This window comes from Chiloscyllium plagiosum, chromosome 41 (genome assembly GCF_004010195.1).
Source record: "Chiloscyllium plagiosum isolate BGI_BamShark_2017 chromosome 41, ASM401019v2, whole genome shotgun sequence".
In the NCBI taxonomy this organism is placed as follows: Eukaryota; Metazoa; Chordata; class Chondrichthyes; order Orectolobiformes; family Hemiscylliidae; genus Chiloscyllium; species Chiloscyllium plagiosum.
The window spans coordinates 13,629,354-13,651,193 of NC_057750.1; the positions used below are offsets into that span (position 1 = coordinate 13,629,354).

At 49.3% G+C, this 21,840-nt stretch overlaps 1 protein-coding gene across 2 annotated transcripts in view; it reads right to left on the reverse strand.

Annotated features, from left to right (window-relative positions):
- Positions 1-20,633, reverse strand: part of rasgrp4 (RAS guanyl releasing protein 4) — a 95,991-nt gene extending 75,358 nt beyond the window's left edge. The window contains exon 1 of one of the 2 annotated variants that reach the window (XM_043680983.1): positions 20,579-20,633. In XM_043680983.1, coding sequence (XP_043536918.1) covers positions 20,579-20,631 — 53 coding nt within the window. In that variant the 5' untranslated portion in view covers positions 20,632-20,633. Of the gene's footprint in view, positions 1-11,658; positions 11,956-20,578 lie in introns of those variants that run through there. The other variant, XM_043680982.1, reaches the window with a different exon arrangement.
- Positions 20,634-21,840: the final 1,207 nt, after the last annotated feature.

The window sequence follows — 21,840 nt, forward strand, 5'->3', positions numbered from 1 at the left end:
ATAAGTCAAATCAAATTATTGAGTTTGAGTTTGAACCTTCCCGTGGGGGGAGGGAGCTACGAGGGTATGCACTCCTCTGCCTGGCCGTGTCCATCACTCAGGGAAATCAGGAACGAGGGATGGTGGGAGAGAGAGAGAGAGAGAGAGAAAAAAACAGGACAGTGCTGATGGAGATCGAGCTGCAAAATGACTAAAGTTGACTGCTTGAAGTCATAAACATGCTGTTACCCTTCAAAGAAATGCTGAGCAATGAGGGGACTTTCCCAGAACTGTCCCTTACTGATTCCAAACTCCTTTACAGGGAAAACAAAACCTGAAGCGTTTCCAAGGCTTTTTTCTTCACTCCAGGGGACCAGACTCGACGGTGAAGGGGAACGGGGAAAGGGGTAGGTTTTGGAAGCGGAATGTGGGGAGGGAGGGCACGGGGTGGGGGATAAAGGTTGCTCTCGGGCACTGCTGGGCCTGTTTCACTGCTCGACCCTGGCTCACTTCCACAATCACTGTCGCTGACAAAGCACTGGCCCCTGCCTCCCCATCATCCACTCCTCAGCGTTCCCCGTAATCTCCAGCTCTCGGTCAGTTAGCCTTCGGATTTGGGAATATCGAAGAGCACACAGGTTCCGTTTGTGGGGAAAGTACAGTAGAAGGAGGCTCGGTGCAGTGCGAATGGCGTGGACAGGTTGGAAGGAGGAGATTGGGAGGCGCTTTGAGTCATTATGAGTCATACAGCACAGAAACAGACCCTTCGGCCCAACTCGTCCATGCCAACCAGATATCCCAATCTGATCTGGTCCCATTTGCTAGCGTTTGGCCCATATCCCTCCAAACACCTTCCTATTCATACACCCATCCAGGTGCCTTTTAAATGCTGTAATTACACGGTTGATTTTGGATATTCGCATTTGTAGGTCTGGCGATGTGACACCATTGTGGCCAACCATGAAGGATGAAAAGACGCTAACCGATTCACCCTCTTCACTTTATAACAAATTAAAATCACATTTGCTTCAGAATAAAGGGTTAGCGTCATCGAAATCCGAGCGTGAAGGCCCAGACGTTGCCAAACCCTTGGCATCTCTCCTGCTAGTCAGGCAATAGTCGAACATGGAGTCCATTTTGTTTTCTACGTTCATGGGGGATAGTTGCCACTAGCTGGACCAGCCTTTACTGCCCATCCCTAGTTGCCCCTTCAGAAGGTGATGGCGATCTTCTTGTGCAGTCCATTTGGTCCACTATACGCGGAACAGGCTCAAGCGGGCGGATAGTTCCAATTTCTACGGTTAGGGAAGTTGGGGGTGGGTTCCCAGATTTTGACCCAGCGGCAGTGAAGGAATGGCGATAGTTCAGTTTAAGGAAATTGGGTCGGCAGGGGTGGGTTGGGCCGAAGGGTCTGTTCCTGAGCCGTATGACTCAATGTCGGGTTGGAGGGGGGCTTGGAGGGGGTCTTGCCTTGGGGGGAGGGAGGGGATGGCGATCTCCATCTACCTGCTGCCTTCATCCTTCTAGCTCAGGGGGCTTCCTAAGGTGGGTGGGTGGGGTGGGGGGAAGCAGGCCTAAGAGAAGCAGATATTATCAGGAGGCAAGCCCTGAACCACTCTCAAAGTCCTCCCCAAATCTCACCAAAGGGTCACAACCGAGACCTGAAGTGGGGGAGGCGATAAAGTTTGGGAAGCTCTGAACCCTTCCTGTTCATATACCCATCCAGATGCCTCTTAAATGTTGCAATTGTACCAGCCTCCACCACATCCTCTGGCAGCTCATTCCATACACGTACCACCCTCTGGGTGAAAACGTTGCCCCTCAGGTCCCCTTTATATCCTTCCCCTCTCACCCTATTCTCTTACGCGATCACACGCTATAAGGGAAAATAAAACATTCCAGGAGAATTCCCGAGACTTGCTACTTCCAGAAATCTCTTACAATTATCGTTCAAACAAACGCATTGAGGTTTCATCGGGCGAGATGGAGGACTGTACAACAACAACCCGCATTTCTGCAGAGCCACTTCCTGCCGATTGTCCTGCAGGGAGCGCCATTCAGGCAACATCGACAGTGAATGGCGTGAGGAGAGGGAAGAGCAAGTTCAATCCAGTTGGTGTCCACCTCAAAGGGAGGCGGAGAGGATCGGGCAGTTGGGGGAGGTGGGCTTGGGTACCACTGACCCAGGCAACGGTGAAGATGATGGTGACCTGGGATGTTCGAGTGGCCAAAACATGGAGGAGTGCGGAGATCCCGGAGGGGCACGGCTCCTGAGGGGATAGGTAGGGGCTGAGGTCCAGGCAAGGATTTGTAAGCAGGGACAAGGATTTGGAAATCAAAGTGTTTCTGGGCTAGGGTGAATACAGAGATAAACGGAATTTTGTGTAGGTTAGGTTGTGGGTTTCAGTGTTTTAGATAGGCCGGGGGCAGCCAATGGAGGACAGTGGCGTACTAACATGGAGGACACTATGTTGGCAATGGGGGGGGCGGGGGGCGGGGGGTCAGTACCTCTAGCAGAATGTGAAAGAATGAGGTTTGTGAATGAGAATATTCGAAGGAATCCAAATAAACAGGGTGGTGTGATGAAGAGTGTTTGAGTGGTAGTATCATGGGGTTATCATTGACTGAAACTGAAATGGACTCGCCACATAAACACAGGGGCTACAAGAGCAGGTCAGAGGCCAGGAATCCTTCAGCGAGTAACTCCCCTCCTGACTCCCCAAAGCCTGTCCACCATCTACAAGGCACGAGTCAGGAGTGTGAGGGAATACTCCCCACTTGCCCCTGGATGGGGGCAGCTCCAACAACACTCAAGGAGCTCGACACCATCCAGGACAAAGCAGCCCCCCGCTTGGTTGGCACCACACCCACAAACGTCCCCTCCCTCCACCACCGACGCTCAGTAGCAGCAGGGTGTACCATCTACAAGATGCACTGCAGCAATTCACTAAGGCTCCTTCACAGCACCTTCCAAACCCAAGGCCACTTCCATCTAGAAGGACAAGGGCAGCACCACCCCCTACAGGATCCCCTCTGAGACACTCACCATCCTGACTTGGAAATATATTGCCAATCCTTCAGTGTGGCTGAGTTACATTAGATTCCCTAGGGTGTGGAAACAGGCCCTTCAGCCCAACCAGTCCACACTGACCCTCTGAAGAGTAACCCACCCAGACCCATTTCCCTCTGACTAATGCACCTAGCACTATGGGCAATTTAGAATGGCCTGCACCAATTCACCTGACCTGCACTTTTTTTTTTGGACTGTGGGAGGAAACCGGAGCACCCGGAAGAAACCCACGCAGACACGGGGAGAATGTGCAAACTCCACACAGACAGTTGGCTCAGGCTGGAATCGAACCCAGGTCCCTGGTGTTTTGAAGCAAGGGTGATGTGAGGTAATGTTTTCACTCAACGTGTAGTTAGAGCGGGGAATGCACTGCCTGGAAATGTGGTGGAGGCAGGTTCAATTGAGGCGTTTAAGCGGGACATTGGATGGTGATTTGGATAGAAACAGTGTATAGAGTGATGGAGAAAAGGCCGGGGAACGGTGTTAGGTCACAGAGTCATACAGCCTAGAGACAGGCCTTTCGGCCCACCAGTGGGTTTCCTCCGGGTGCTCCGGTTTCCTCCCACAGTCCAAAAGATGTGCAGGGTCAGGTGAATTGACCATGCTAAATTGCCCGTAGTGTTAGGTAAGGGGTAAATGTAGGGGTATGGGTGGGTTTCGCTTCGGCGGGTCGGTGTGGACTTGCTGGGCCGAAGGGCCTGTTTCCACACTGTAATGTAATCTAATCTAATCTAATTTCCAGGCAGTGCATTCCCCGCTCTAACTACACGCTGCGTGAAAACATTACCTCACATCGCCCTTGCTTCCTTTACAATCATTTTAAATCTCTGACCCTCTCGTTCTTGCTTCTTTTATGAGCGGGAACAGCTACTCTCTCTCCAGTCTGCCCGAACACCTCATGAATTTGAAAATCTCCTTGTCAGCCACCATCTCTCCAGGGGGAGAACAGTCTTCAATCTATCCTCATCCCTGAAATTCCTCATCCCTGCAATCATTCTCATAAATGTCTTTTGCACTCTCTCCAGTGCATTCATATTTATTCAATTGTGCAGTGTCCTGAACTGCACACAGTACTCCAGCTGAGATCTCGCCAATGCCTGTTCACGATCAGCACGGCCTCCCAGCTCCTCTATGTCCCAATTCATGCAGTTGGGATTGCCGTCTGCTTTATTAATTGCCTGCTCTCATCCCTGACGCAAGTGGGTACTGCAGTCAAGATGAGAGTGGTGCTGGAAAAGCACAGCAGGTCAGGCAGCATCTGAGGAGCAGGAAAAGCAACGTTTCGGGCAAAAGCCCCTCATCAGGAACCAGTTAGAAGGAGCAGGCAAATCGACTTTTCGCACCTTCATTCCTGATGAAAAGCTTTTTGCCCGAAACGTCGATTCTCCTGCTCCTCGGATGCTGCCTGACCTGCTGTGCTTTTCCTGCACCACTCTAAGCTCTGGTCTCCTACCTGGCCTTCCAGCTACATGGATTTACGTACATATACACCCAGGTCTCTCTACTCCAGCACAACCTCTAGAATAGTACCCGTAACAATATATCGTCTCTTCATGGGCTTTGTGTTGAAATGGATCACCGCTCACTTCTCAGAGAGGAATCTCACCTGCCCCCCCAAATGCCCACTCCACCAACTTGTTCGTGTCCTTTGGACGTTCTTCCTCACAGTTTACAGTTCTTCCAAAGTTTAGTCTCTTCGACAAACTTTGGAATTGTCCCCTGCACACCAAGGTCTAGATTATTAAATGTACGCCAGGTAAAGCGAGGGTCCCAATACTGTGCCCTGGAGAACTCCATTACAAACCCTCCTCCAGCCTCAAAAATACCCACTGACCATGGCCCCACGTTTCCCATCACTCAGCTAGTTGCTAATGTCCCGACCATTCTATGACTAATAACGTCCCTATCAAGTCTTTATTAAAGCCTTTGGAAGTCCATGTACAACTCATCAGCACCGCTGACCTCATCAACTCTCTCTGCATTACCTCACCAAAACAAAACCCAACAAACTAGATAGACACGATTTTTCCTTAAAAAATCCATGCTGACTCTCCTTAGTTTTGCTCTGTGGCTATTAATTCAATCCTGAATTAGTGTTTCTAAAAGTTTCCCTGCAACTGAAGCTAGACTGATTGGTCTGTAATCACTGGGCAGATCTTTAAAACCCACTTACTTATAAAGGCATAACGTTTCAAACTCTCCAAACTTCCAGCACCACTTGTGAGTCCAAGGAGGAGTGAAAGATGGCTGTCAGTGATTCTGCTAATTTCCACTCACGCTCCGGGACATTTGATACAACATACCTCGTCCTTACCAACTGTAAATCCAATATTAAACCCTTCTCAATATTAAACTCTTCTAGTGACTGAGCTTCCTTCTCTTCTGGGCAGCATCTGTCTCAGACAGAAAGACAGGTATAAAGTATTCATTGAAGACCTTAATCATGTATCTCATCTCGACTTACAAACTCTACTGGCCCCTAAACAGACCTAGCCTTCCCATCACTACCCTCTTACTATTAATGTGCTTATAGAAGACTTTGGGATTCCCTTTGTCTTAATTTCCAGTGTTTTCCCATACTCCCTTCTCTTGCAGCTCACTCACTGTTCCCCCCCCCCGGCAATTTTCAGCTGCAGAACCAGCCTCCTGTTTGGAATATCCATTCCACTGCCACTGGGTCGGCTACCTTGATGCTAACCCTCTGGCTCCCAGCTGTAAGCATGACTGTCACGTCTGGGACGGGGGTTCAAAGGTCGTGACCTAAATCAGAGCACGACATCTAGGCCGGCACACCTGCAAGTTGGTACTGCTGAGGGTGCCATGAAGATGTCAAGCTGGCGTCTCAAGTGGAGGTGAAAGGTCATGTGGCACTATTTGGGCATTGCTGGGAGTAGTTACCAGCAATGGTGCCATTTTTGGGAGCTTGCTGTGTACGATTCAGTCTCTCCCACTCGACTTCAGAGGTAACCCATTGGCAGTGAAGCACTTTGGGGAGGTCGGGGCGGGTGCTATTTAAATGCAGATTTCTTTACCTTGACACCGTCCTCCCTGCTTTCCTGTCCCTCTCACACCGTCCAGCCCGATATTCCCTCCATTTCCTACCGGGAGGGAAGTCACGGGCTTGTGTTAACCTCTCTGTCTGTAACTGTGCTGTAATTCCGCTCCCAATAAGGAACACAAAGGCTTTAAAGTCATGGCAGACATGAGACCAGCGTTCGACTCTCCAAGGCCCGTTCCTCCCACATCCTACCCCTTTGCCATCGCCCTGGCAACCTCCATCAGAAAAGCAGACGATGGGGACAGAGCCCCATCCGCAGCACAGAGTCCAGCTGAGATTTAACCAACTGGATGCTGCCCAGAAGAGAAGGAAGCTGGGTTGGAGAGTCAGTGTGGGCTGAATGGCTGTGTAAGCTGGCCCTGACTCTCTGAATGTTAGAGCTATGGATGGGTTTACGTTTATAATCCTTGCCAGCTTTTCAAGAACATGTCAACGATAAGAAACAAATCCAAACAGGGCATTCAGACTGAAAGCACCTAGAGGTTTTGTTGGTTTTTGTTGGTGGTGAGTAGAACCCTCTAGCTTGGCAGGAAGCTCCCCCACTCCCCGGGTGTAGTTGGAAGATGGCACAGGTATCTTCGATGAGTGACTCCATTGCTGTTGGGCTTGGATGAGGTTGCTGGGAACCGCCTACTCTCGTCACTAAACCCGTCTGCACCTGCAAACATCAGTTAAAATCGGGGTCAGACCTCTCAGCTGGGTCGCGCCCACTCAACTGTGAGGCCTGGTCACCAGTGGGTCATCCTGAGCTTCTGCTCTGGTGGTTTATGTAAGGTGACCAGGCCCACCAACTTAAGAAGGAGAGGATAATGTCCCAGGATAAGTTGGGTCGTGGAATGTAGCAATAAATAGGCTGGAATGAACTTCAAAGCACCTTGGATCTGTAACAAACACAGATGTTCGCTGGAGAAACTCAGCAATTGTGGCGAGAGAGAGAGAGAGCGGAGTTAACACTTCAAGCCCGGCGACTTGCCATCAGAACAGCTCTGAACTGGACCTGAAACTTTAACTCTGTCTTCCTCTCAGACAGAGGCCGTACAGGGCAATAAGAGGCCATTTGGCCCATTTCAAAGAACTTCCCACACAGACCCACCCCAACCCTCCACCCTATCCCCCTGCATTTCCTATGGCTTACCCACCTAGCCTGCACCACCCCTGGACACTATGGGTAATTTAGCATAGGCGAAAGTGTGTACTGCGGATGCTGGAGATTAGAGTCAAGATTTAGAGAGTGGTGCTGGAAAAGCACAGCAGGTCAGGCAGCATCCGAGGAGCAGGAAAATCAACGTTTCAGGCAAAAGCCACTCATCAGGAATGATCCACCCTAACCTGGACGACCCTGGACTGTGGGAGGAAACCCACACAGACACGGGGAGAACATGCAAACTCCACACAGACAGTCATGCGAGGCTGGAATCGAACCCGGGACCCTGGCGCTAGGAGGCAGCAATGCTAACCACTGAGCCATCACACTGCCATAGTGATGTCGCTAGACCTGTTGAGCTTCTCAAGCTCTTTCTGGGGTTTTGTAATAAATAAGCTGACACAGGCGTCCACAGACCCTATATTCTCTGCTATAACGAGGACATTAGTGTAGAGTTTCCCAAACGTTTTCCCACCATGTCCACTGTTTCAAAACTCAGGAACTGTCTTGACTCCTCAGTTGACCCCAGAGATGGGAATGGAGGTGGGGAGGCTTGAGAGAGAATGGGGTGGGGGACCAAGGTGAGGAGGGATCCTGTATACTGCTATCATCTCACTATTACAGCAAACCCCACCCCCCCCCACCCGCCACCTACATTTCAGCTGGTGGCTCAGCCTGGGGACCCTCAGCCTCCAGCCCTGCACTAATGTGTTACTGATCACAGTGTGGTTGCTCAATGTATCAAAGCTCAAAGCAGTGGCGTGGTTTGGCTGGGATGGGCTGGGGAAGGGGAGCTGGTGGAGAGAGGGGGGTGTCTGGTCCAAAAGGTGGCATTCCCGCAAGAAAAATACTTCCGAGAAAAGGGAAGGGACCAGATTGAAAATCTGAAGCAGCCTTTCCTAGAATACCGGTCCGATCTACTCAACTGAGCATCTGAGGCTGAGGGGTGACCTTACAGCGGTCTATAAAATCATTAGGGGCATGGATAGGATAAATAGACAAAGTCTCTTCCCTGGGGTGGGGGGAGTCCAGAACTAAAGGGCATAGGTTTAGGGTGAGAGAGGAAAGATATAAAAGGGGCAACTTTTTCACACAGAGGGTGGTGCGTGTATGGAATGAGCTGCCAGAGGAAGTGGTGGAGGCTTTCATTTAAAAGGCATTTGGATGGGTACATGGATAGGAAGGGTTTGGAGGGATATGGGCCGGGTGCTGGCAGGTGGGACTAGATTGGGTTGGGATATCTGGTCGGCATGGACGGGTTGGAGCGAAGGGTCTGTTTCCGTGCTGTACATCTCTATGACTCTTTGACTCTAACCTCTCCTCACTGGACATTCTCAAACCCACCAAGCGAACTTTCTCTGGACTACCTCCAATGCCAGGATGTTTTTCCTGAAATAAGGAGACCAAAGTCTGTGCAAGCCTTTCCGAGATGAAATCCATCACGATGAATTGTAAGCAATGTGTTTAGGGTATAAAAATTGGAGACTGAGCTAAAATTGAACAAGGCAGTGGGCAGGCTGGAATACTGGAAACCAAATGGTCTCCTTATCAGGGGAAAGGGACATCAGCAATGAAGATTCACTCTGCTGATCCCAGGGAATGGAGTCCTTATCAGGGGAAAGGGACATCAGCAATGAAGATTCACTCTGCTGATCCCAGGGAATGGAGGGACTGTCTGAGGAGGAGAGGTTGAGTAGGCCGGGCCTGTACCCACTGGAGTTTAGAACAGGAGGCGGCGACCTTATTGAAATGGACATGAATCTTAGGGCACTTGACAGGGGAGGAGATGGTTGGTTCCCCTTGCGGGACCATCCAGGGCCAGAGAATATCATCTCAGACCAAGGAGTCGCCCACTGACGACCAAGATGAGGAGGAATTTCTTCTCTCAGAGGGGAGTGAATCGGTCAAGGCGGATAGAGAGGGATGTTTAATCAGGAAGGGAATGGAAGTGAAAAGGCTGGGACACGGATGATCAGATCAGCCGTGATATCATTGAGGGTGGAGCAGATGCTATGGGCTGCGTGGCCTGCTTCTGATCCGACTTCTTACAGTCTCCGGATTTACAGGGTGTGAGAAAACATGCCAAAGGGCCTGGTCACAAACCTGAATCACGTCATCGACATTCAGAGTGTCTGGGATCCTTAACATAACACCCGTGTTCAGTAATGCTCTTTAGGGAAGGAAATCTGCCATCCTTACCTGGTCTGGCCGACAGACCCATAGCAACATGGCTGACGTGAAGTAACTCCAGAGAGGCTGGCATCCTGTCACCAAGTCACTATTTATCAAACACGTGGAGAGTCCTTGACACTGATCCATCTCCCTCAGAGGCAGCTCTCAGAGTGAACAAAAGCCCTGACACTCCTGTTTTCATTTTGTCTCCTCTTCTCCTTAATACAGAAAAGTGGAAAGTCTTTCACTCTCACCAATCCAGCTGCCGCAGAGGCAGCTCTTAGAGTGAGCAGAACCTCTGACGCTCCTGGTGTTATCTGTCAGCCAGGGCTCCCTGATTGGACCAGGTTAAAAGCCCCAATCTGGGAACCTCATATCCTATAACTGACTTTGTCACACTCACTGCAGACAGTTAACTGCCCTCTGAAATAGCCCTCGCACTCCACACTCGATTCAGGGGTAGTTAGGGATGAGCAACAATTGCTGTCCATGAGACAATGAAGGGGAATGGCCTTGTGTATCCCATTTATGGAGCTAGTAAGTTCAATTTGTCTAATGAGACTTGTACGTTATGTAATAAAAGTACATTTTAAGTTCACTACCAAAAGAAAAGAAGCATTTCACAGCATTAATGTCTGACTGTGGTACCTCTTGTCCTGTCTAATGCACAGCACAGGTTTGGGTAACCGACTACAAAGTTTTTAAGAGTAAATTTGTTTTTAATCGATGTAAGTTGGAAGGTCAAGAGATGGCATTTGTAGAAGGGTGTTGGATTCGTAGAATGGCTACAGGACAGGAAAAAGATACTCAGCCCATCATTTCGTTGCCAGCCCTCTGCAAGCGCAACTCACCCAGTGTTCCCCCCTCTAACCTTCTGTCTTCCTAAATAGTCCAATCCCCTCTTCTAAACCTCAGGTGACCTCGCCTCGACTGCTGTGTGTGGCGGTGCATTCCAGACACTAACTTCAAAGCGTTTTCTCCCAAACCCTGCTGTCGTTTCTTTGTCAAACCTGTCAGGTCAATGTCTTTTGGTTCTTAGCTCTTATGCGTTTTCCCTGTCACTCCATCCTTGTGATGTTGAGCATCTCTCTCACATGTCCTCTCCACCTTCTCTTCGCCTATGTCTCCAGTCTGTCTATGGAACTGAAATTCCTCATGCCTGGGAACGATTAGAATGAGGAATTCAAATCCTCACATCAATCCCAGCATGCAATGCTCAGATTTGGACACAATCATCCCTTTTGCGAGTGGAACAATACGGAGACTGGTATACCTTAACTCCTTCACTTTGTACTCCATAGATTTTATAATTCCCTTTCTCAAACCACCCTGCCACCCTCAATGATTTGAGCATGTCATGGATCCCTTTTCCACCACACCCTATTTATCCTTCATTTAAATTATAATGCATCGCGGCACATGTCTCTCCATCAAACTGCATGGGCCACTTGTCCTCCTGTTCCATCAGAGTGTGTCCTCTCAAAGTTCAGCCCTAGCCTCTAGCACCAGTTCAAAATTGTTCTGTCATTTTCAATTTGGAAAGTAGTGCCTGGGCTGACTTATAAATCCGAAGACACAATTGTCCCAACACCGAGTTGTGGAGAACGTTCCTTTCACTGTTTCCTAACACTCTGCTAATCTTGTCTCTATGCTACTGGCAACCGTCTTCCTCTACAGACTCCATATTTGTTGGAAAACCCATTATCTTTTCATGTGAAAGTCCATGTACACCACATCCACCGCACACCCCTCATCAACCCCACCTGTTATCTCGCGAAAACTCCAGCAAGTTCATAAATGCAATTTGTCCTTGGATAATCAAAGTTGACTTTCCACAATTTACCCGTTGTTTTCCAAGGGTCTGTAAATTATCTCCTGAATTACCACTTCCAAAAGCTTCTCAATCATGGATTGACCTGCAATAACTGGCCTTGTCCTCACACTCTAGATTGAATAAGAGGGCAAGATCTGCAACTCTATAGTCCTCTGGGACCCAGTTCTGAGATGGATTGGAAAATAACACTGAATACTAAACTATGTGTGTTACAGCGGATATGGTACTCTGTGTTTGTTACATTGAATACATATTGAGATGAATATTAACTCCACCCAGTAAATGCCACAAAGCTAATACGTACAATCAAAAGACTTGGATAGCATAAAATCTAACACAGAAGCTGTGTAAATTGTAATGCCCAAAAATCAATTAAATTGCCCTCGTGGTTTTGTACTTACTGATGATTAAAATCCTGCAAATTGCAACGCTGCACTGAAGGCTGCTGTGGTCTGGAAACATCTGCCATGCTGATCGCTTGCAAGTGGCAGCACTTGTCAGATTGTACCAGATTGCCCGGCACAGGAACAGAAAGGCAAATCTGACCTAGGTCCTGCCAAGTGGCACCAAAGGGGCCAGCGGTGGGGAGATACTTTGGGCTAATGCGCTGCTGTTCAGCAACAGTGGCTCTGACCATCAAAAAGCACAGGAGACTGCTACAATTTTGAACAATATAGATGCCACGTATATTTCTCTCTGTCTCTCTCTCTCTCTCTCTCTCTCCTTCCACAGCAGACTTGGCGGTAGAGTTGGGTAAGAATTGGGGAAGTGTTCCTTTCTGACAAACACAGAGCTGCAGCCCAGACACTCGCACTGAGCAAGCCCGCAGTCTGATTGGCTACCCCTTGTTGAAGCCTGTTTCTAATCAGCCAAATGCTTTCAATTCAACCTGCGATGGCAGTGCATGTGAATTTAATCACTCAATCTATTGTTTTACATCCAAACTTTTTTTATAGATCAGATTCATAAATAACCCATTTCTTCTGGTGCCCAGAAATGTGAAGGTTGTTCTCATTTCCACCTCTTATTGTGCTTGAAGTGCTATAATTAGACCATTCCCTCCTTGACCGACACAGTTGAACAACATGACTTTATTGGTATGCGACTACCTGTAGAGAGCTGAATTTTATTCTTTCGTGGGATTTAGGAGTCATTGGCTGGGTCAGCTTTTATAACCTAGTTGCCCTCGAGAAGCTTTTAAGTGCCACATATTGGGTGCTGTAGGAAAACCCACAATGCCCTGGGGGTGGGGATTCCAGGATTCTGACCCAGCGACACTGAAGGAACGGCGATAGATTTCCGAGTCAGGGGGGGTGAGTGGTTTGGAGGGGAACTTGCAGGAGATGGTGGTCCCCTGTATCTGCTGCCCTTGACCTTCTAGATGGAAGTGGTCGTGGGTTTGGAAGGTGCTGTCTTTGGTGAATTGCTGCAGTGCATCTTGTAGATGGTACACCCTGCTGCTACTGAGCGTCGGTGGCGGAGGGAGGGGATGTTTGTGGGTGTGGTGCCAACCAAGCGGGGGGCTGCTTTGTCCTGGATGGTGTCGGGCTTTTAGAGTGTTGTTGGAGCTGCCCCCATCCAGGGGCAAGTGGGGAGTATTCCCTCACGCCCCTGACTTGTGGACAGGCTTTGGGGAGTCAGGAGATGAGTTACTCCCTACAGGATTCCTAGCCTCTGACCTGCTCTTGTAGTCATCATGCCTTTTGAACTTGCCAAAGCCTCAGTTATACTGTCAGCTCCATAAAGAGGAGTGGAACTCTTCAATTACAAACAATGACATGACATTTTAACATGACAGGGTGACCGGCTGACTGTTAACAATACAGGGGTGCAAAGCATCGAGTCATAGAGTTGTACAGCCCGGGAATGAACCCTTTGATCTAACCCTTCCATGCCATCCAGGTATCCCAAGTTAACCTAGATCCATTAGCTGACAGTTGGTCCATTGTCCTCTAAACCTTTCCCATTCATGTACCCATCCTGATGCCTTTTAAATGTTGTAATTGTACCAGCCTCCATCATTTTAGAATCACAGAATCCCTCCAGTGTAGGAAGAGCCCATTTGGCCCGTCAAGTCTGCACTGACCCTCCGAAGAGCATCCCACCCAGAACAAACTACCCCTCACCCCACCCTATCCCCGTAACCCTACGTTATCATGGCTAATTCCCCATAGACTGTACATTTTTAGACACCTATGAAGTGTAAGGAGATTACTTTGGGAACTTTCAGTCATTGAGGCCTACAGCATGGAGACAGATCCTTCGGCTCAGACTGGTCCATGATATCCACCCACACTAACCCCATTTCCCTGCACTTGGCCCATACCCTTCTAAACCTTCACTATCCATGCATTTGTCCAAATGCCTTTTAATTTGCTGAGAAGCCATCTTCCGCTGCCCTGACTCCACCCAAGACTTCTGTACATCTAAAGTACGGTCCCCTAACAAAGTCAGAGTGTTCGCGGCGATGTAAAACCGGGAGCTGTCCCTTCAAGAAGTCAACCTTGACGGGGGGGGGGGGGGGCAGATGCAAACAGGAAAAGACCCTGGTTTTTATAGCACACGAGGCAAAATCTTGAACTGCCTTCCATCAGAAGAAGTATTCTTAATGTGCACTCACTGCTGTAATGTCGGGAAACATTGCCATTTCAGGCACAGAAAGCTCCCACAACCAGCCCAATGATAGTGACCAAACAACCTCTTTGTGTGACATTGATTAAACATTGCCTGAACTCCCTTTCAACACAGGACCTTTTCTCATTCCTGGTCCCACTGGAAGGGCATGAATTTAGGGATGGCATGGTAGCTCAGTGGTTAGCACCACAGTGCCAGGGTCTCAGGTTCAATTCCAGCCTCGGTCGACTGACCGTGTGGAGTTTGCACGTTCTCCCCGTGTCTGGGTAGGGCTCCTTTGGATTGGGAGAAAGTGAGGCCTGCAGATGCTGGGGATCAGAGCTTAAAAATGTGTTGCTGGAAAAGCGCAGCAGGTCAGGCAGCATCAAAGGAGAAGGAGAATCGACGTTTCGGGCATAAGCCCTTCTCAGGTTTCCTCTCACAATCCCATGGTGCCACGCTAAATTAGCTCATAGTGCACAAGGATGTGTAGCTAGTCATGGGGGATTAGCCATGGCAAAATGTGGGTCTGGCTGGGATGCATTGTGGAAGGTCAGTGCTGGCCTGATGGGCAGAAGGGCCTCTTTCTGCACTGTAAGCAATCTGTGTTTCTGTGAATTTAACCATCTCTTCCCAAAGACCGCACCCACCCACCCACCATCCCCAACAGTGCAGTGTACTCCCCCAGTTCTTCACTAGGAATGGAAGCTAAGAGTTCACACCTAAGTTTAGAGCAGGATGTGAACCCAGAGCCCTCTTCCCTCAGAGGAGAGACTGCCACACGGAGATATCATCAGGAGATCAGAGGAACAGTGAAAGTCAGTAGATAGCCAATAGCAGTCTACTGCCAGGGGCTATCAGGGACTCTTCGATCGGACCCTAGGGTAGACAAGGAGGAGCATACCTCTAATTAACCAGTTCTTCAGCAGCAGGCCTAAGCCCCGAGGGCCCACTGGACTGTGGCGGGTCAGTACCTCATTTGCCGGGCGCTGCCCAATTCGAGGTGGGCAGGGGCTGACCAGGGAGAGGCAATGTTTCCATCTCACGATCAGAGAGGCCGTAGCACCCATTCCCAATGCCAGCTGAGGCAGGCTAATCACTGCCAACTCCTACGTCACTCCAGTGCTCTCAAGCAAAGCTCGAATGACCACTTCCAGGGCACAAGACTGGACAAAGTCCGAGGGGACCCTCAGTGACCCAAAAAGTCAGAGCTCCCCCTCTTAACTTCCCAGGCCGAGCCCAAACGCAGTCATTAGCCTGGTCCCAGGGGGTTCCAGGGAGATGTCTTTGTTTATACATTAATGTATTTCTAGGGGTGAACTCCCTCAATTCACTTCAAAACGCATGCACTGGGCTGCACTAAATCCTACTGGACCCCCAGCCTGCCCATAGACTTAATGAACGACAGAAAAACTGCAGATGCTGAAATCCAAGGTAGACAGGCGGGAGGCTGGAAGAACACAGCAAGCCAGGCAGCATCAGGAGGTGGGGAAGTCGATGTTTCGGGTCCAACCCTTCTTCAGTCCTGAATGGAACTTCATAGACTTAATGAGGCCAGCCATTGACCAGTGATGGTCAATCCCTCACGTCTGTATGGGTTTCAGACCCTGATTGGAGCTCTATTGGAGTAGGGATGTCTTGCTGCAATTGTACAGGGCCATGGTGAGGTCATAGCTGGAGTATTGTGTTCAGTTTTAGTCTCCTTATCTGAGGGAGGATGTTCTGGTGATGGAGGGAGTGGCCTCAAAGATTTACCAGACTGGATTCTGGGATGGCAGCACTGATGTATGAGGAGAGACTGGGTCAGTTTGGAGTATATTGACTGGAGGAGGGGGGAATTTCACCCCTACAGTGTGGAAACAGGCCCTTCAGCCCAACAAGTCCACACCAACCCTCCGAAGAGTAACCCACCCAGACCCATTTCTCACTGACTGATGCACCTAACACCAAGGGCAATTTAGCACGGCCAATCCACCCTGACCTGCACATATTTGGACTGTGGGAGGAAACTGGAGCACCCGGAGGAAACCCACCCAGACACGGGGAGAATGTGCAAACTCCAGCCCGAGGCTGGAATCGAACCTGTGACCCTGGTGCTGTGAGGCAGCAGTGCTAACCACTGAGCCACTGCCCAAAACCTATAGATTTTTCTCAGGACCATTTGGATGAGTGTGGGGAAGGATGTTCCCCATTACCAGGGAATCCAGAACCAGGGGATCACACTCTAAGGATACGGGATTGGACTGAGATGGGGAGAAATGTCTTCATCCAGAGAGTGGAGAGCCTGTGGAACTCTCTACCCCAGAACACAATTGAGGCCGGAGCGTTGAATGTTTTCGAGGAGTTGTTAGATTGAGTTCATTAGGTTAAAGGGACCAAAGGGAGGAAGCGGGAACCGGAGACTGAGGAGGGTGGTCAGCCATGAATGATGGAGCAGACTTGAAGGGCCGAATGGTCTACTCTGGCTCCTATTTTCCACGTTGCTATCTTCAAAAGCATTAGGGGAAAATCCTGTGCAATTCACAGTCTCGAAGAACTCTTTGAAATTCACAATGATTTGCAAGTTCACTCTCGCGAAGGGAGAAGGTGACCTGATTTCCGGTATTGGCCATCACAAATGTTTAATATTACCCTGACCAGTCCGATCACATGACCAAATCACCAAGCAGACGGCCTGCTGTTATCTGATTGGCTGTGAGGCCTCAATGTGCCCGGGATTGCTGCACACTCACTGATGAGACAGTGAGCTGATGAGACAGAAGGAGGCCGTTCAGTTCACCTGTCTGTGCTGGCTCTCTGCAAAAAAACTATTGCCCCGTTCCTTCGTTCATACCTCTTCTGCCTTTCAGAGAGGTATCCAACTCTTTCTTGAATTCCTCCGATCACATTGCCTCCACAGAAACCTCAGGCAGATGATTTGGATGGAGGGAGTGTGCGAGGCAATTGGGGAGAAGGTAGGAGATTGGCGATAGTCAGTGATGGCCGTTTCGAGGTCTTGGGCATCACAGTGCTGAGATCATGTGACCATTCCGGACCTTAACCAATCGCTGCACAAAGGAACTTGGTCTCAGCTTGCCGTTAAGCTTCCAGTGCAGGAACAGTTTCTCCCTCTCTACTCTGCCCAGGCCCCTCGTGATGTTGAACGCCTCCATCAAGTCTCTTTGCAACAGCTAATAGCCCCAGCCTCTCTGATTTATCCACAGGACTGAAATTACTCAACCCTGGGTACCATTCTCATGGGTGGGGTACCCTTCGAAGGGTGGGTGTGGACTTGTTGGGCCGAAATGCCTGTTTCCACACTGTAAGAATTCTATTCTATTCTGCTGTCACATCCTTCAGATGCAGGTATCACTGGTTGGGCCTACCCTAGTTGCCCCCTTTGAGAAGGTGGGGGGGGGGGGGGTGAGCTGCCTTCCTGAACCGCTGCAGTCCACTTGCTGTGGGTTGACCCACAATGCCCTGAGGGAGGGGATTCCAGGATTTTGACCCAGTGACACTGAAGGAAGGGAGATATATTTCCAAGTCGGGATGGAGAGTGACTTGGAGGGGAACTTGCACGAGATGTTGTTCCTATGTATCTATTTCTCTTCATCGAGATTAGTGGCATGTGATTTCCTTGCTTCTGTACTCTTTATTTCAATTTACAACGTGCAAGATCCCATATGGCCTTATTAATCACTTTCTCAACCTGCATGTCGCGCTCAGAGATCTGTGCACATACACTCCCAAGTCCCTGTGCTCCTGACCCTTTCTATAATTATATTGTTCATTACGTATTGCTTCTTGAACTTCTTGATAAAAGAAATTCATTGACTTTAACATTCCAAAATGCTTTACTATCAATAACGTATGTTTGAAACATAAGTTACTGCTGCAACGTAGCAAAGTCTGCCGAAGCGATGTGTGGTGAGGGACACAGCTCACTTCACAGAATCCTCACAGTGTTGGAGCAGGTCATTCAGCCCCTACTGACCCTCTAAAGAGCAGCCTACCCGCCCCGTATTTCCCACGGCAAACCCACCTACTACATGCAAATGGTACGGCCAATCCACCCTAACCTGCACATCCCTAGACTGTGTGGGGTGGGGGGGAAACCAGAGCACCCAGAAGAAGCCCATATAGACACGGAGAGAATGTACAAACTCCACCCAGACAGTCGCCTGAGGCTGGAATCGAACCTGGGTCCCTGGCGCCATAAGGCAGCAGTGCTAACCACTGAGCCACCGTGCTACCAAAGCGAAAGCATGTGTAATCTATGGTCTGGAGGACAACGCTACTGACACCGCGACATGCCCTCAGCCTGACACTGGGTGTATCAGCTGACCCTGTGTGCCCAGCTCAATGGAGTAGGACTGGCACCCTCTGACTCAGAGGTGAGGGCACTACCTCCCCGAGCTCCAGACAGAACATACAACTTTTGGGATGGCAACCCAAACATCGTGGCGAAAATATGGACGAGAAAACAAAGTCTCCCTCTTCTCAGTGTTGGAAATGATCAGCACCATTGTCGGAGTCTCTCTGCAGAACGGAGACATTATGCCAGACGAGAGGAATGCTGTTACTGCCTACCATCTGGTCGACAAAGTCATGTTTCAGATATAACATTTCATCAAAGTGTTTTCAGATGCCGATTAATCTGTTGCACAATTTTAGAATTTCCCATTCTTATTTAAAGCGATCACAACAGGCGGATTGATATAAATTAGGGGCAGCACGGTGGCTCAGTGGTTAGCACTGCTGCCTCACAGCACCACGGACCCAGGTTCGATTCCTGCCTCGGGTGACTGTCTGTGTGGAGTCTGCACATTCTCCCCGTGTCTGTGTGGGTTTCCTCCCACAGTCCAAAGATGTGCGGGTTAGGTGAATTGGCCGTGCTAAATTGCCCATAGTGTCAGAGGGAAATGGGTCTGAGTGTATTACTGTGCGGAGGGTCAGTGTGGACTTGTTGGGCGGAAGGGCTTGTTTCCGCACTGTAGGGAATCTAATCTAATCAAAATTTCATTGAGATCTCGTTCACGATACAATATCTCCCAGAATGAGACTGGTAACTGTTAGCATAGCCAGCCTAGGAGTCAATTCATTGTTGGAGATCTTGTCCTGGCGATGATGGCACTGGACGAGTAATCCAGAGGCTTCTGCAAACTCTCCGAGGCTACAGGGTTCAAGTCATGCCCCTATCTGCATTGGTGGGACTGAGGTGGAGCTGCTCAAGAGCATCAAGTTCCTGGGAGTGTTGATCACTAACAATCTGTCCTGGCCTACCTACACTACTGTCAAGAAAGCACAACAATGCCTCTACTTTCTCAGGAGGCTAAGGAAATTCAGTATGTCCGTAAGGACTCTTACCAACTTTTATAGATGCACCACAGAAAGCATCCTATCCATATACATCACGGTTTGGTGCGGCAACTGCTCTGCCCAGGACCGTACGAAACTACAGAGAGCTGTGAGCCCAGCCCAGTCCATCACACAAACCAGCCTCCCACCCACCGACTCCATCTACACTTCCCACTGCCTCAGGAAGGCAGCCAACATCATCAAAGACCCCTCCCACCCCGGTTAGACTCTCTTCCACCCTCTTCCATCAGGCAGGAGATACAAGAGGTTAAACACACGTACCAACAGATTCAAGAACAGCTTCTTCCCCGCTGTTATCATACTGCTGAACGGACTGCTTTAATGTACAGAGAGGTAAAAACAATGACTGCAGATGCTGAAAACCAGATTCTGGATCAGTGGTGCTGGAAGAGCACAGCAATTCAGGCAGCATCCGAGGACAGGCAAAATCGACGTTTCGGGCAAAAGCCCTTCATCAGGAAGCTTTTGCCCGAAATGTCGATTTTGCCTGTCCTCGGATGCTGCCTGAATTGCTGTGCTTTAATGTATATGTTGATCTCTCTCTCTGCACTTCCTCTGTGGGAGTAACACTGTGTGCACTGCTACATATACACTATGTATGGTACAATCTGCCGGTCTAGCACGCAAAGCAACACTTTTGTCTGTATCTCAGCACACGTGACAGCAATAAATCAAATCAAATCAATGTAGCAGCTAATGGAATTCAATTCACAAAGGGAGTGATGATGACAGCTATTGTCAAGTTGCCAGTCAAACCCCTATCTGATTCACTAATGCTGTTCAGGGAAGGAAATGCTGGCCTATGGGTGGCACGGTGGCTCAGTGGCTAGTACTGCTGTCTCACAACACCAGGGTCCCAAGTTCGATTCTTGCCTTGGGTGACTGTCTGTGTGGAGTTTGCACGTTCTCCCCATATCTGCAATCCAAAGATGTGCAGGTCAGGGTGAATTGGCCGTGCTAAATTGCCCATAGTGTTAGGTGCATTAGTCAGAGGGAAATGGGTCTGGGTGGGTTACTCTTCAAAGGGTCGGTGTGGACTTGTTGGGCCGAAGGGCCTGCTCCCACACTGTAGGGAATCTAATCTATAATTATGGTTTATTCTTAAATACCTCAGTTCAAGGGCAATTAGGGACGAGCAACAAATACTGGACTTGCTGGTGACCCCTGACATCCCATGATGGTATAAATCCTGACCCGCTATGTTTTCTAATGGATGCCCCACCTTTGAATTTAAGGCTGTTACAGATAAAAAGAGTCACTTGGAGTATTCACCCTTGGGTACATAAGTCCCTGATAAAACCCATTTTTGTCTGATACAGCTCTCTGTGGAATCATTCCTTAACTTTGTACCTGACTGGATGGTATTGGAGATCTGCGTTACTGGGTTCAAAAAGAAACCCCATTGTTTCCCCAGTCTTGATCGCCATCCACTGAATCCTACTCGGATATTCCCACCAGATCCAAAGGCCTACAGCATCAGGCATAATGAGTCAGGTTCTGGAGACTCCATTCACTGTTTCCGGAACTGGACGATGATGGAAACAAAATCCTTGAACACTTCCACCCCAGGTGAATATCTAACTGGTGCAGAATGCTAATTGTTTTTAATTATTGGCAGATGGAGGACCTTAATTGGTAGTTCTTTGAGCACAGTTTGGAAACATCTGCAAAGGGCAGGGCTCAACTTCAAAGGAACATCCATGTTTTGTTTGCAATAAAAGATTAACCCCTTGTGGGGGCAGTGAAGGCAGCAGTTAGCCTGAGGAGGATAGAGCATAGAACATAGGAGCTTGATATCAAAGTCTGTCCACCATCTACAAGGCATTTGCCCCCCAAACGTCGATTGTCCTGTTCCTCAGATGCTGCCTGACCTGCTGTGCTTTTCCAGCACCACACTCTCGACACCACCTACAAGGCACGAGTCAGGGGTGTGAGGGAATACTCCCCACTTGCCCCTGGATGGGAGCAGCTCCAACAACACTCAAGAAGCTCGACACCATCCAGGACAAAGCAGCCCCCACTTGGTTGGCACCACACCCACAAACATCCCCTCCCTCCACCACCGACGCTCAGTAGCAGCAGGGTGTACCATCTACAAGATGCACTGCAGCAACTCACCAAAGACCCTCAGACAGCACCTTCCAAACCCATGAACACTTCCATCTGGAAGCGGATACATGGGGATGCCAGCCCCTGTAAGTTCCTATCAGTGCACAAGGACCATGTGGACTGCTACAAGCCCTCACAAAGATAATTCACCTCCAGATTCTCAATGGCCAATTAATGTTGGGTAGAAACTGGCAGACGAGACAGCGAAATTCCACATACAGCACGGACACAGGCCCTTCAGCCCAACTCATCCATGCTGACCAAGTTTCCCAAACTAAACTGACCCCGTGTGCCTGCATTTAGCCCATATCCCTCTAAACCTTTCCTATTCATGTACCTGTCCAAATGTCTTTGAAATGTTGCAACTGTCTCTGCACCCACCACTTCCTCTAACACTTCGTTCCACACACGAACCACTCTCTATGTAGAAAGGGTTACCCCTCGTGTCCTTCTTAAATCTTTCTTCTCTCACCTTAAACCTATGCCCTCTTGTTTTTAACTCC